Source organism: Protopterus annectens, chromosome 16.part0 (genome assembly GCF_019279795.1).
Source record: "Protopterus annectens isolate FY-2018-M chromosome 16.part0, PAN1.0, whole genome shotgun sequence".
NCBI lineage: Eukaryota > Metazoa > Chordata > Ceratodontiformes > Protopteridae > Protopterus > Protopterus annectens.
The window spans coordinates 842,156,462-842,171,681 of record NC_056750.1 but is presented as its reverse complement, the minus strand read 5'-3'; the positions used below and the strand labels follow the sequence as shown (position 1 = coordinate 842,171,681).

The window sequence follows — 15,220 nt, the reverse complement described above, 5'->3', positions numbered from 1 at the left end:
CCAAGTTATTTTAAGTACATAACTTCTAATTTTGGTAAATCACGGAGGGTTGCAGTCACTTGGTAATAGATTACTTTCTTATTGTTGAGAAAGTGTATGTTGATGCAAAACCTGTTTTAAGTTAGATTAATATTTAATTAGTAAATGGTTTTGAGCCTTTGTCAACCCCCTCTCGCTTCCTTTCCCTTCTGACCTTTTTTCTTCTGAATGTGCCTGTTCTCTGTTGTCCCTGGGGTGTTTTGTTCCTCCTGTGGCAATTCATTTCTGAGTATTTGTATCCATACTTCACCTTTATGTCCTAAGTGATATGTGGGGAGCATATGTGTGACATACAGTGCCTATAAAATCGAAATGCTTTTAGTATACTGGCCAAGCTTTTAGGCTATCCTAGGTAAGAGATCCCTTTAGTGAAGAATACTGCAACAGTGAAGAGAATGACTTCTGCTGTTATGGTAAGATTTTACGCAACTGTACTTTTTGAGGTTATGATGTGATGCTTGGAATAACAACTGCATAAATATGGCGTCTTTGGTAATATGGTGATGCTGCTGTGTTTTGTTGATGTGAAGTTTGTACTGGGTCATTGTGCATGGTGGGTCTATATCAGAAGAGCGAACGCTTAAGGTAGCAAATGCTCTTCTGTTGAACTGAAACACATGAAAGCTGACAATGTCGAATGCACAGATCAGTGATTTTTTTACAAGGGAAAAAATTCGCTGATCCAAAAAAAAAAAAAATAAATAAATAAATAAATAAAATGTACAAAGTGGGGGCTTCACCCCCACACCCCTCCCACTTAAATATACCAACTCCGACATCGCAGCACAGTGGTGAAAACAGCATAGTCCTGAGAATGGTCCAGCGATTTTTTTCCCAGGGAAAAAAATCGCTGTTCAGTGCCTTTGTCATTGTCAGCTTTCGTTGTTTTCAGTTCAGCAGTAGAGCATTTGCAATTTTAAGCGTTCGCTCTTCTGATAGGAACCCATGCATGGTTGCACTCTGCTGTTGTGGGTGAAGGATTATGCCAGTGTTAGATGTGTGCTACTGTTTGAATCGGTGTGTACATTAATGTGCTCCATTTTTTTTTGCCTTTTTAGACACTGCAGGAGAAAAAAGTCATTCCTTGTCCTCCATTTTTTGATTCAGACAATCCAGTGAAAGGTCTGTATTTTCCTTTATTTATTTAACTAATTTGTTTTGTTTAAAATTTTGTGACCTAGGATTTTTGCAAAGCGTTTAAAATGTTGTCATATATTTGGTCCGTTCCTAACAAAATTTGTGGTTTTCTAGCAAATCGCTAGAGAGTTGAGGTAACTAAATAATAACAGACCTATGAGTTTCAAACTTCATATCCTTCCAGTTGTGCATATTAAAGCAAAACTTGTTGTTCTGGCAACTTTCTGTTTTATAAGAGCATTGTTTAAATGTGTCTCTACTTTTGGGTTTTGTACCCCCATTATTTTTGGCTTTATCCAAATTTTTGTCTTGAGAAGTTGAGAGGTACTTCTAACACTGCTGCTGCATACAGATTCCTTTGCTGGCTCATAGCTGACCTAGCTTTAAACTCATTGACATGGGTGACCCTTAGCATGGACTGAAAGCAGTCTATCCGTGGTTGCAGTGACCAAATAATTCAGTCACATGATTGCCCTTCCATCACAAACAATACCTTTCAACGGTGTCCTTGACAGGGCAGTTCTACTAGAATATAGAGCAAGTGTCATGACGGATGCTGTAAACAACCATGTACTAACTTTTATTGTGTGGAGTTGCATAAATTCACAAGGTTCAGAAATGATTTTGCTTTTGTAGAAGCATGAAGACATTTTGTAGTTACCACTTCAAACTCTGCATTAATGTCCAGAGACTTGTCACCCTTTCTTTGACTGAAACTGGATGACACAGTGCAGTCTTTTGTTTCCTCAACATATTAAATAATACAGTACTAAATGATTAATAAATGTCATAATTTCAGAAGTAAGACAATAACAGGAAAATATCAGCTGTTTGTCAACTGAACGCTTTTAAGGAGACATCTCACCAAGTAAACTAAAAGGAAACAAAGCTAGGGAAAATGTTTCATAACAGACATTAAGAAAACCCTGCTACTTTGATCAATAAAAATGTGCTAATAATTGACTGATGTAGAAAACCATTGATCTGCTACATCGTGGCCATGGTTAGACATCTTCATTCTTGTTTTAAGTTAAAAACACTGAAATTGTCCTTCATTTTGTCAAGGATTTATACTGAGATTGTGGGAAGTTTCCCCATGTGCCATGATAGATTTCCCCTAGTCAGTATAAATACCACGTTGGGTATTTACAGCAAAGCTACTAGCTTTGTGAACTAACCCAATCAACAAAGGCTAAATATGTTAAAGTAAAACAAAAATGTAATGTTAATGTGTATCAAACAGAAGCTGTGTTTTTAACTGTTTTCCTTATTTTGTGAATGGGCTAGGTGGACTTGACCCCAAGTCATTTTTCAGCCATGATCTCTGCTCTGTTTTGAGTAGAAAGTGAGTGTATAGAGAACAACATTTATTATAAATTATATATACAGCAGTTAATTAAAGCAGCAGTGTAGGGACAAAAATCACAGCAGCAGCATAAGACAGTATATTTGTAACCTTTACATTGAAATAAGGGACATTCTTGGGTATTTATAAAATCTTGGTTGGTTCTTGTTCCACGTTTCTGAAGTATGAGCTAATTAAGCAACTCCAGGCATAAAATGTGTTTTGTAATATCAGTCTTGGCAGATTATTCAACTGTTTGGAGGCGAGAGTTTGACTGACAATTGCAAATTCTTACCTGCTGCCATTTCTTCCCTACCTTTTTACTGGGATTTTTGTCTTCCTTCAGTGTAAACTAGGCAAGCAGGCAGTACGTTTGCACAATTGGCTGATTTTCATCTTGGGAAGAGCCCACTACTATGCAAATGTGGCTTGCATTAATTAGAATTTGAACATCAGTTAACACAGCTGCATTTTTGCACGCAGACTTCTCTTGGTCCAAATTGTCCTTCCACGTTAGTTCCATGAAATGTGCGTGAGCAAGCCTTGTGGAAGAGTCTGGTCTCTGTGCCTGAATCCAAAAAACAAATTGTTATATTACATAGTATGTTGCTCTAGGGGGTGCTCTGGATCCTTTATAACCTGTCATGTACGTTACAGATGTCCTTGCATACCACTGTTGCAGTATTCTTCACCTAAGGGATCTCCTGCCAAGGATATGTCCAGACAGTATGCCAAAGCCTTCAGTTCTTACAGTCTCTGTATGTTACACATATACTCCCCTTGCATGAAGTAGGGCATAAAGGTGACGTACAGACTCACATGTTCAGAACTTCTTTCCCTCCAGTCTGAACACCATTAGCATCCATTGGTCTGAATGTCTTTTTGCTGTACTGGGTTACCAAGCTGTTTTCGATAAGCCCCCCGTTAGGGTTTCTTAACTTCCTTTTCTTACTGTGTGTTGTGTTCAAGGACCAGCTGTCCACCAAGAAAAAGGGCAAAAGTCAGGCCTGATCCAGCTGCTGTACCGCCTCCCCCCGTTCATCTCTCTAGAGGCTGGTGAAAGTCAAGACTGTCTATTGCTTTGGATTCCTTGGCCACAGCCCTTTAGGAGGCCAGCATGGATCTGACGACTTGCACATCCTCTGTTAAACATCTATACCTGACAATGGGGGGAACCTTGGCTGATCATATCTGAGGGATCTAGGAGGATTCTCCAGATTTTAGTGAAGGAGGAGATTTTTAAATTGTTAGAGTCCCATCAAGGACATGACCCTCTGAGGGTGTTTCAAGCAGATGTCCCACAGAAAAAGAAGTAAAAGACAAAGCATAGTTCCCCTGATGTGAAGGATCCCCAACATGAATGGCAGATAACTCCGGCTTTATTTAATGCTTTGTTGGCTTTGAAGCCACCACAAGGGTTCTTGTTGCTGCTTCCCTGGTCTTCCACTCCAGTCAAGAGGTCTAGGGAACTGGATTCCTCAGATGAGCATCTGGACTCTGGGAATAATCCCTATCTTATTCTTCCAAAATTCTTTTCAGCTTGGACTAAGGTTCAGAGGAGGAGGATTCCTCATGTCCAGAAAGCCCTTTGGAAAAGCTGTCTTTTAGGGATACCATTGCCCGTATGATGGACTACTTAAGTGAGATTGTTCTAAAGTGTCTGATATTCAAAAAAGGTATTATGAGCTCCTGTAGATTGAGTCTTCCAACCCATCTGCTGTTCCTACTGATGTTCTTTGTGTTTCACTGTTGCAGTCATCACACTTGGGTTATCCTGCCAGGGGTAGCCCTCTTTCGGCCTGAATACCAGAGGCTTAGTATTTCTGTGTCAGTTGCTGTCACTCCAGGACTGACGTCAGGTAGTCAGTGGTATAAAATCAGGGAACCGATGCCATTACATCAGTCTTTCTTGCCGAGGAGCCAGAAGCAGTTTGCATGAATGCCGGTCGGCCGCTACTTGAGTTTCGTTCCTGAATTGAAGTTGAAGTCTTCTAAAGCTAAGTACCCCATTGGAAATCCTTTTTACTTGCTCTAACCATTGCCAGAAAAAGTTAACAATTGTCTCGCCTGTGGAAAGCAAATACCACACCGAGATTTCCATTCTTCCTGCGTCACCTGTTTAGACCCAAACCACGACGTACCTCGCTGTCGCTATTGTGCTTTGTTCAACGCCAGAACTATACGTCATCGGGCCCTTATTGTAGCTAAATATTTTCGCTGTCAGTCCCCGTATTCTGATATGGCTTCGGTAAGACATCCCGACTACCGATCTTCCGAAAAAACTTAAGGATAAATACAGAGACAGACTGCACAGGTCCAAAACTGCCAATGACACTTCCGTTAAGCTAATCGTCAGTTCTCCTGTCCTCAGTGAGGCACTTTCGCAGCCTTTGATGCCCACTTCTGTGGCTTCGCAGGCGCTACTGAGACCCGTTTGGAGTCCGATATGCAGCAAGACTCTTCTTTGACTAAGGATCCTGCGGATGTCTCTACCTTGGATAGGTCCGGAGCTGCTGAGCAGGCACCGGCATCCGAGGAAGTTCTTCACATTATTTGTACTCAACACAAACTGATGACTTCTTTCACGTCTTCAGTTCTTTCTAAACCTGCAGAGTTTTTAAGGCCCAGGATACGAACTATGCCTAAAAAACCAACCCAAGCTCAGGCACCTGCTTCCATGCCTCAATCTCAGATGCTTAAAATAGCAGAAGACCTTATCATGCTTATTAGGGGAAACCAGCCTACCCCTTCCAAAAGGAAGAGACCTGTCCCCAGCAGTTTTATCTGACTAGAAGTCCGATGACTCTGAGGTTTCTGAAATATGAAGACATGCAATCCCTATCTGCTTATGAGGATTCAGATGCAGAGGAATCCATTCCTTGTGCCTCTCCTCCAGAGGATTTTTTATTTGGTGAAACCCTACATATTTTAAGGCAGCATTTCCAGTGGGAATGTCAGGACTATCCTCAGTCCAAAAAGAGACTCAGGGAATTCTTAGATTTATCACAGCACAGACCTTTAGCCATTCCTCCTGTCTTGGATGTTGTGGATGATGTCTTTTTATGGAATCCATTTTAACTCCTGACATCATTCATCCTGCTCCCAGGAAACCTAACTGATATTAGAGTCCCTGACTCTCAAATTCCTTTTCAAAAGTCCTACTGCTGACCCAGAGGTCATCTCTCAAGGACCTAAAGGAATTAAAGCAACCTCAGCTAAGAATCCCACCCCCTCGGGCAGGGATTCCAGAGTTTTAGACAGATGGGGTAAAAAAGTATACACCTCTGAAACTGTTGCCATTAGAGCACTAAATTGTCAGTTCCACGTGCTGAAATACCAGCAACATACCATGGAACTCCTGAAACAAAAAAATATCTACCTTTCCTGCTTGTGCAGAAAATAAAGAATTACAGGAGCTTATGCATTGTGCAAGCCAAGTTACTAAGCACACCTTGCAGTGTGGCTTTAACGCCCTAGAAGCATCTTGCAGGGCAGCAGTCACGGTTCTGTACTTGGAAGGCATGCTTGGCTTAAGGAACAGACCTTGCCAGACCATGTAAAATCAAAATTATTGGACGAACCATTGAACAAAGACAATTTGTTTGGCACCAAGGCAGAAGAGGTCTTTAAAAAATATGGAAGAAAAGCTAAATCTATGCAGACAGACTTTTTACAGGTCCATCCTCCGGAGTTCAGTAGGCATTGCCCCTCCAAGCACTGGTCGTTTCTGGCCCCCTCCAGGCCTGCTCAGCCAAGACCTAAGGGAAGCAGACCCCCCCAGACAGCAGTCCCAGGGAATGCAGAGATGTAAGCAGTGGAGTTCCTCCACTTCATAAACAGGGAGTGCTAAGACACCCCTTATGGTAAGAACTCACAGTGACTGTACACCTCCACCCCTTACCTCTGCCCACCTGCTTGTGTCTCTAGGAGGAAAACTCTCCTCCTGTACAAACAACTGGACCTCTATTACCAGTGACCAATGGGTCCTCCACATAGCGTCCCAGGGATACAAATTTTATTTCCACACACTGCCAACCCCAAAAGGCTTCCCAGATCTTTCTCCAAACCAGTGGGCAGAGGCCGAAAAACAAGGCCATTCCCTGCTCTCCATGAGGGCAATACAGCCTGTTTCTGCTGACCAGATAGGCCAAGGTTTCTATTCCAGGCTCTTCCTGGTACCCAGAAAAGAGGGCACCTGACGCCCAATCCTCGATCTATCAATTCTAAACACCTTCCTGGTGATGCCAAAATTCAAAATGCTCATCCTCCAGCTACTTCCTCCTATGCTTTCCAAGAATGCTTGGTTAGCCACCTTAGACCTAAGAGGCCTACCTACACATCCCAATCAGGGAATCTTGCAGGAAATGTCTCCGTTTCAGGGCTGGATCTATGCACTTTCAGTTCTTGTTGCTTCCCTTTGGCTTATCCACTGCTCCCAGAGTTTTCACAAAATGCCTGGCTCCAGCCATTGCTTTTTGCAGACAAAGAAATATTCAAATTTAGCCCTACTTGGACTATTGCCAGATTCAGACAGACAGGAAAATCTGTTACAGCACCTGACCTTTGTAAAGGACCTACTGACCTCCCTGGGGTTATACTATCAACGAAAAGAAATCAAAACTAGTTCTCACTCAAAACATTGTATTCCTGGGAGCAAGCCTGGACACAGCATCCCAGATGGCATTCCTTACTCGAGAAAAACAAGTCTACCTGACAGGCTACTTTTCTCAACTAGCCACCAGAACCCAGTTATCCGCAAGAAAAATCCTGCGAGCTCAAGGTTCATGACCTACTGCATTCTACTCATTCCGTATGCCAGACTGCATATGAGGAAATACAGTGGTACCTAAAAAGCCTTTGGTGTCAACACACACAATATCTGGAAACTATCATACCTATAATACCCTGTCTAAGGAAAGATTTTCTTTGGTGGGCAGCAGCATGCAACCACAACAAGGGTCTTCCCTTCTCACAACCCTACGCTGCTCAGACCCTCACCACAGACGCATCAGACTATTCCAGGGGTGCACACCTGGACTGCAGGTGCATTCAGGGCCATTGGAGCCCAAATCAAATACATCTGCACATCAACCAAAAAGAGATGCTAGCTGTTCAGCATGCTCTGACAGCTTTCAGATCCATACTCTCCCTGGGGCCTCTAGTGATCAAAACAGACAACACCAAATTGATGTGGTATAGCAACATGCAGGGAGGAACTCACTCTTATCCCCTGTGCAGGTTTGCCATGACCCTTTGGCACATGGCTTCAGCCATGCAAATACACCTGCTAGCACAATTCTTGCCAGGCTCCCTAAACTCTCTGGCAGACAACTTGAGCAGAAAACTGTTAAACCCACATGAGTGGCAGCTACACCACAGAACCTTCAACCTTGTAACCCAGAAATGGGGTACCCCAAAGGTGGACCTCTTTGCCTCCCACAACAATCACCAGCTCAGCAGATTCTGCAACAGGGAACCTCATAGCAAGGCCTGGAAAGTGGATGCTCTGTCTTTCCGATGGGTAAACCTCCTGATTTATGTATCCCCCCCACCACTAATTTCAAGGGTACTGCTCAAAATAATGGAGGAAAAACCAAGGGCAGTCTTGATTGTCCCAGAATGGCCACTCCAGCACTGGTACCCACTGCTGCGCAGCCCGTCAGCCCTGCCACCATGGCACCTACCTCAGATCCCAACACTCATGACCTGGAAGAATGGAGAATTCATGCTTCCACAATTGCAGACCCTGAACCTGGCAGCCTGGCTTATTCCCTGACCTCTCCTCCAGCTGCCAGGTTAAGCAAACAAGACCTGAATGTTATACGTGAGGCCAGACGCCTCAGCACTAGAAAATCCTATGCTGACAAGTGGAAAAGGTTTTGTACCTGGATCCAGGCTAAAGGAGCTGAAACAGCACAGCCCTCCCTACCTCTCATCCTGGATTACCTAGCAAACCTACTACACAGGGGGTCTATCCTTCTCTTCTCTTAAAATTCATGCCACTGCCATCTCTGCTCATTACAGCACAGAGCCACTTCTCTTCTCACACCCTCTCATCAAACAGTTCCTAAGAGGGGCTAACAATTTAAGGGCACCCAGAAGAGCTCCTACCCCAGCTTGGGACCTTAACTTTGTGTTGAAAAAACTCACCCTACCCCTCTTTGAGCCTGCAGCTTTATTAGAGTGAAAATTCCTCTCTTGGAAAACAGCCTTGCTTCTGGCTATCACTTTAGCTAGAAGAGTTTCAGAGCTACAAGCACTCATGGCTGTAGAGCCGTTCATCATTTTCCATGCTGACAGGGTCTCCCTCAGGATTAACCCAACTTTCATGCCTAAAGTGGTATCCAGCGTGGCTCTCAACCAATCAATTCATTTGCCCACCTTTTTCCCTAACCCACAAAACAAGGGGGAAAGAATTCTGCATTCTCTAGATGTGCACAGACAGCTCAGATTCTAGCTCGATAGGACTAAATCTTTTAGCAAAACTGACTAATTGTTAGTCAGCTTTGCAGCAGGAGGCAGAGGGCAAGGCCATATCCATACAATCTCCAAATGGATAGCACACCGCATCTATTTCTGCTACAAACACCACGGGAAACTGCCTCCTAAGTGGGTCAGGACGCATTCCACCAGGGCAACCTCCATCTCTGCAGCTTTTCTCAGAGGGGTCCCCACCAGGGACATCCTGGAGGCTGCAACATGGACTTCTGTTCATACCTTCACCAAGCATTACCATCTGCCTGTCTTCTCCAAATCCAGGGCAGGCTTTGCAACCGCAGTCTTGCAGGCCATCCCATTCAGCCCCCAGTCTTCGACTGCCTCCACCCCTTTTCTTCAGCTTTGGGAATAAACCCAAGTGTGATGACTGCAACAGTGAAACACTAAGAACATAGTACAGTTGTGTACACATATCATAAATGTAGATGTTCAAGTGTATTCACTGTTGCAGTCATGCGTGTTCTTTGTGTTTCACTGTTACAGTGGTATAAAATCAGGCAGCCAACGCCATCACATCACTTTTTCTTGCCCCAACTGTCGGGAGCCCCCAGATATGGTGCTAGGTTATGGTGGAAGAACACCACCAGTAGAAAGTAAATACCAAAAATTCCCTGTAATGTGTGAGGAAGAGAACGAGAGAGAGAAGGGGGTGGAGGGTGGGAAAAGTACAGATGTGTACACTTACCATAAATGCAGATGCTAGTGTATTCACTGTTGCAGTCACACTCTTGGGTTATCCTGCCAGGGGTAGCCATCAGTCGGCCCAAATACCAGAGGCTTAGTATTTCTGCGTCAGTTGCTGTCGCTTCAGGACCACCGTCAGGTTGTCAGATGTATAAAAACAGGCAGCAGACGCCATTACATCAGTCTTCCTTGCCGAGCAGCCTGAAGCAAAAGCAGTTTGTACGAGTGCCGGTCAGCCACTACCTGAGTTTTCATTTCTGAAATTGAATCGTCTTGAAGTCTTCTAAAGCTAAGTACCCTGTTGGGGATCCTTTTTTCTTGCTCTAACCGATGTCAGAAACAGTTAACAATTGTCTCGCCTGTGGAAAGCAAATACCACACTGAGATTTCCATTCTTACTGCATCAGCTGTTTAGGCCCAGACCACGATGTACCTTGCTGTCGGTTTTGTGCTTTGTTCAACGCCCGAACAATTCATCATCAGGCCCTTATTGTAGCTAAATACTTTTGTTCTCGATCTCCGTATTCCAAAATGGCTTTGGTAAGCCATTTGACTACCGATCTTCCCTAAAAAGACAAGACCACACAGGCCCAAAACTGCCGACGACGCTTCCGTTAAGCTAGTCGCCAGTTAGCCGGTACTCAGGCGCTTTCGCAGCCCCTGATGCCCGCTTCGATGGATTCGCAGGCCGCTACTGAGACCTATTCGGAGTTATGCCACGAGACGCTTCTTCAACTATGGAACCTGCAGATGTGTCTGCCTTGGATGGGTCTGGATCTGCTGTGCAGGCACCGGCTTCTGAGGAAGTTATTCGCACTACCGATATTCGACACAGATGACTGCTTGCATGTCTTCAGTTCTGTCTAAAACTGAGTTTCTAAGGCCAAGAGTATGAGCTATGCCTAAAAAAACGATGACCCAAACTGAAACATCTGCTTCCTTGCCACAATCTCAGATGCTCAAAATGGCAGAAGACCTGATCATGCTGATTAGCAGAAGCCATCCTTCCCTTGCTAAAAGAAAGAGACTTGTCCCCAGCAGCTTTATCTGACCAAGAGTCCGACGACTCTGAGGTTTCTGAATATGAAGACATGCCCATATCTGCTTATGAGGATTCAGATGCAGAGGAATCCATTCCTTCTGCCTCTTCTCCAGAGGATTTTTCTTTTTGTGAAACCCTACATGCTTTGAAAGAGCATTTCCATTGGGAATGCTTGGATTATCCTCTGTCCAAAAAGAGACTCCGGGAATTTTTAGATTTACCACAGCACAGACCCTTAGCTATCCCTCCTGTACTGGATGTTGTGGATGATGTCTTTATGTAATCCAGTCTAACTCCTGATACTTTACCCCGTGCTCCAAGGTACCCTGACAGGTACTACAGAGTCCCTGACTCTCACAAATCTCTTAAAAAAATGCTACTGCTGACCCAGAGGTCATCTCCCAAGGACCTAAAGGAATAAAATCAACTACAGCTAAGAATCTCACCCCCTTGGACAGGGATTCCCGAGTTCTAGACAGATGCAGTAAAAAAAGTATACACCTCTGCAACTCTCGCCATTAGAGCATTGAATTGTCAGTTCCATATGCTGAAATACCAGCAACATACTATGGAACTTATTAAGCAAAAATGATCTACCTTTCCTGACTGTGCAGAAAATAAAAAGAATTACAGGAGCTTATGCATTCTGCAAGCCAAGTCAGCAAGCATACCCTGCAGTGTGGATTTGACGCCCTAGAAGCATCTTGCAGGGCATCAGTCACGGTTCTGTACTTAGACAGTATGCCTGGCTTAAGGAGTAGACTGGCTTAAGGAGTAGACCTTCCCAGACCATGTCAAGTCAAAATTATTGGACGCTCCTCTGAACAAGGACAATCTGTTTGGCATCAAAACAGAAGAGTTTTTAAAAAAGATGGGAGAAAAGGCTAAGTCAATGCAGACAATCAAAGATTTTTTGCAAGTGCAGCCTCCAAGATTCAGTAGGCATTGCCCCTCAAAACATTGGTCCTTTCCAGCCCCCTCTAGGCCATCTCAACCTAGACCTAGGGGAAACAGACCCCCCTGAATACAGTCTCGGGGTATGCAGAGATCTAAGCAATGGAGTACCTCCACTTTTAAAGCAGGGAGTGCTAAGCATCCCCCGTAGTGAAAAAATTCACAATGACTTTTCAACTCCACTCCACACCTCTGCCCAATTGCTCATGCCCCTAGGAGGAAACTTGCCCACCATGCAAAAAACTGGACCTCCATCACCAATGACTGATGGGACCTCAACATAGTATCCCAGGGTTACAAGTTTTATTTCCACACAGTACCAACCCCAAAAGGGTTCTCAGGCCTTCCTCCAAACCAGTGGGTAGAGGCACAAAACCAAGTTCAGTCCCTGCTCTCCAAAAGGGCAATTCAACCTGTTCCCGCAGAACAGATAGGCCAAGGTTTTTATTCCACACTTTTCCTGTTGCCCAGAAAAGAGGGAACCTGGTGCCCGATCCTGGATCTATCCATTCTAAACACCTTCCTGGTGGTACCAAAATTAAAAATACTCGCCCTACAGCAGCTTCTCCCTATGCTGTCCAAAGATGCCTGGTTAGCCAACCTAGACCTAAAGGAGGCCTATCTGCACATCCCAATCAGGGACTCCTGCAGGAAATATCTACGTTTTAGGGCAGGATCTATGCATTATCAGTTCTCTGCACTTTCCTTTGGCTTATCCACTGCTTCCAGAGTTTTCGCAAAATGCCTGACTCCAGCCATTGCCTACTGCAGATGGCGAAATATTCAAATTTACCCTTACTTGGACGATTGCCTGATTCAGGCAGACAGTCAGGAAAAGCTATTGCAGCACCTGACATTTGTAAAGGACCTTCTAACCTACCTGGGGTGCACTATCAACGAAAAGAAATCCAAACTCGTCCCCAGTCAAAAAATTGTATTTCTGGGAGCAAGCTTGGACACAGCAACCCAGATGGCATTCCTTACTCCAGAAAAACAAGCCTAGCTGACAGTCTCCTTCACTCAAATGGCCACCAGAACCCAGATATCCACAAGAAAAATCCTGCAGTCTCTAGGGTTCATGGCCTCCTGCATTCTACTAATTTTATATGCCAGACTGCATATGAGGAAACTTCAATGGTACTTAAAAAGCCTTTGGTACCAACATTCTCAGGACCTGAAAACTATCTTAACTATAATACCTTGTCTAAGGGAAGAGTTCCTTTGGTGGGCAGCAGCATGCAACCACAACAAGGGGCTTCCCTTTACAGAACTGCATGCCACCCAGACCCTAACCACAGACTCATCAGACTATGCCTGGGGTGCTCATCTGGACGGCAGGTACATTCAGGGTCACTGGAGCCTAAATCACCCAAAAAAAGATGATAGCTATTCGGCATGCTGTGACAGCTTTCAGATCCCAACTCTCACTGGGGCCCCTACTAATCAAAACTGACAACACCACAGTGATGTGGTACGTCAACAAGCAGGGTGAACCCACTCTTTCCCACTCTGCAGGCTAGCCATGACACTGTGGAACACTGCCTCTGCCATGTATATTCACCTGCAAGTTCAATTCCTGCCAGGCAACCAAAACTCTCTGACAGACAACTTAAGCGGAAATCTCCTAGATCCACACGAGTGGCAATTAAACCACAACACCTTCAACTTTGTGACCCAGAAATGGGGTACCCCGAAGGTGGACCTATTTGCCTCCCCCTACAACCACCAGCTCAACAAATTCTGCACCAGGGAACCTCACAGCAAGGGCTGGAAAGTGGATGGCCCTATCCTTCCAGTGGACAAACCTCTCAATCTATGCATTTCCCTCTGTGCCTCTTCTTACAAGAGTATTACTCAAGATAAGGGAGGAAAGACCAAGGGCAATCATGATTGCCCCAGGCTGGTCATGCCAGCCCTGGTACCAACTACTGCGCAGTCTGTCACCAGTGCCCCCATGGCACCTAACCCAGATCCCAACTCTCCTGACTCAGCAGGAGGGACAGTTCTTGCATCAACAATTGCAGACACTCAACCTTGCAGCCTGGCTTATTCCTTGAATTCTCCTTCAGTAGCCAACCTAAGCAAGCAGGTACTGGATGTCCTACTTGAAGTCAGATAACCCAGTACAAGGAGATCCTATGTTGATAAGTGGAAAAGGTATTGTTCCTGGGTTCACACAAAGGAGCGGATACAGCACAGCCCTCCTTACCTCTCATCCTGGATTACCTAGCAGACCTACTCCCCCGAGGCTTGTCCTTCTCTTCCATTAAGATCACGCCTCTGCCATCTCTGCTCTTTACAGCACTGAGCCACCTCTCTTCTCTCACGCTCTCATCAAGCTGTTCCTGAGAGGGGCTAACAAATTAAGGCCACCAAAAACAGTCCCCACCCCTGCTTGGGACCTTAACTTTGTGTTGGAAAACCTCACTCTAACCCCCTCCCACTTTGAGCTTACAGCGTCAGCAGAGTTAAAATTCCTTTTTTGGAAAACAGCCTTGCTTCTGGCCATCACTTCAGCTAGAAGAGTGTCTGAGCTACAAGCGCTTATGGCTGTGGAATCCTTTATTATTTTTCATGCTGACAGGGTCTCCCTCAGGACTAACCCAACTTTCATGCCTAAAGTGGTGTCCAGTGTGGCTCTCAACCAATTTATCCATTTGCCCACTTTTTCCCTAATCCTCAAAATAAGGGAGAAAGAATCTTGCACTCTCTAGATGTGCACAGACAGCTCAGATTCTGCCTTGATAGGACTAAGCCCTTTAGGAAGTCTGACCAGTTACTAGTCAGCTTTGCACCAGGGGCAGAGGGCAAGGCCATATCTAAACAAACCATCTCCAAATGGATAGCACACTGTATCCATTGCTGTTACAAACACCATGGGAAACCACCCCCTCAGGGGGTCAGAACGCATTTCCCTAGGGCAACTTCAACCTCTACAGCCTTTCTCAGAGGAGTCCCTACCAGGGACATTTTGGAAGCTGCTACTTGGAGTACTGTTCATACCTTCACTAAGCATTACCACCTGGCTATCTTTTCCAAATCCAGGGCGGGCTTTGCAACCACAGTCCTGCAGGGCATACTAGCCAGTCCCAGCTGTTTTTGACTGCCTCCACCCATTCTTCAGCTTTGGGAATCAACTCATGTGATGACTGTAACAGTGAAATACAAAGAACATACTACCATTGTGTACATTTACCATAAATGTAGATGTTCGACTGTTTCACTGTTGCAGTCCTGGTTTCCCCCCCTCCAGCCCCCTTGTCTCTCTCTCTCTCTTTCTCTTCTTCACTCCTTACAGGGCTGTTGGTATTTACGTTTTACTGGTGGTGTTTTTTTCCACCATAACTAAGCTCCCAATTTGGGGGTCCTGACATTTGGGGCAAGAAAAACGGATGTAATGCCATCTGCTGCCTGATCTTTATACCTCTGACGACCTGACGTCAGTCTTGAAGTGGCAGCAACTCGCGCAGCATTACTAAGCCTCTGGTATTCGGGCAGACTGAGGGCTACCCCTGGGAGAA

The 15,220-nt window shown here is 44.9% G+C and overlaps 1 protein-coding gene across 1 annotated transcript in view; it reads left to right on the top strand.

Moving 5' to 3' along the window:
• The window catches only part of NUP214 (nucleoporin 214), a 3,229,616-nt gene that overhangs the window by 336,934 nt on the left and 2,877,462 nt on the right, over positions 1–15,220 (top strand). Inside the window, exon 6 of the mRNA XM_044058190.1 lies at positions 1,098–1,161. Within this exon, the coding sequence (XP_043914125.1) occupies positions 1,098–1,161 (64 nt within the window). The remainder of the gene's footprint in view (positions 1–1,097; positions 1,162–15,220) is intronic.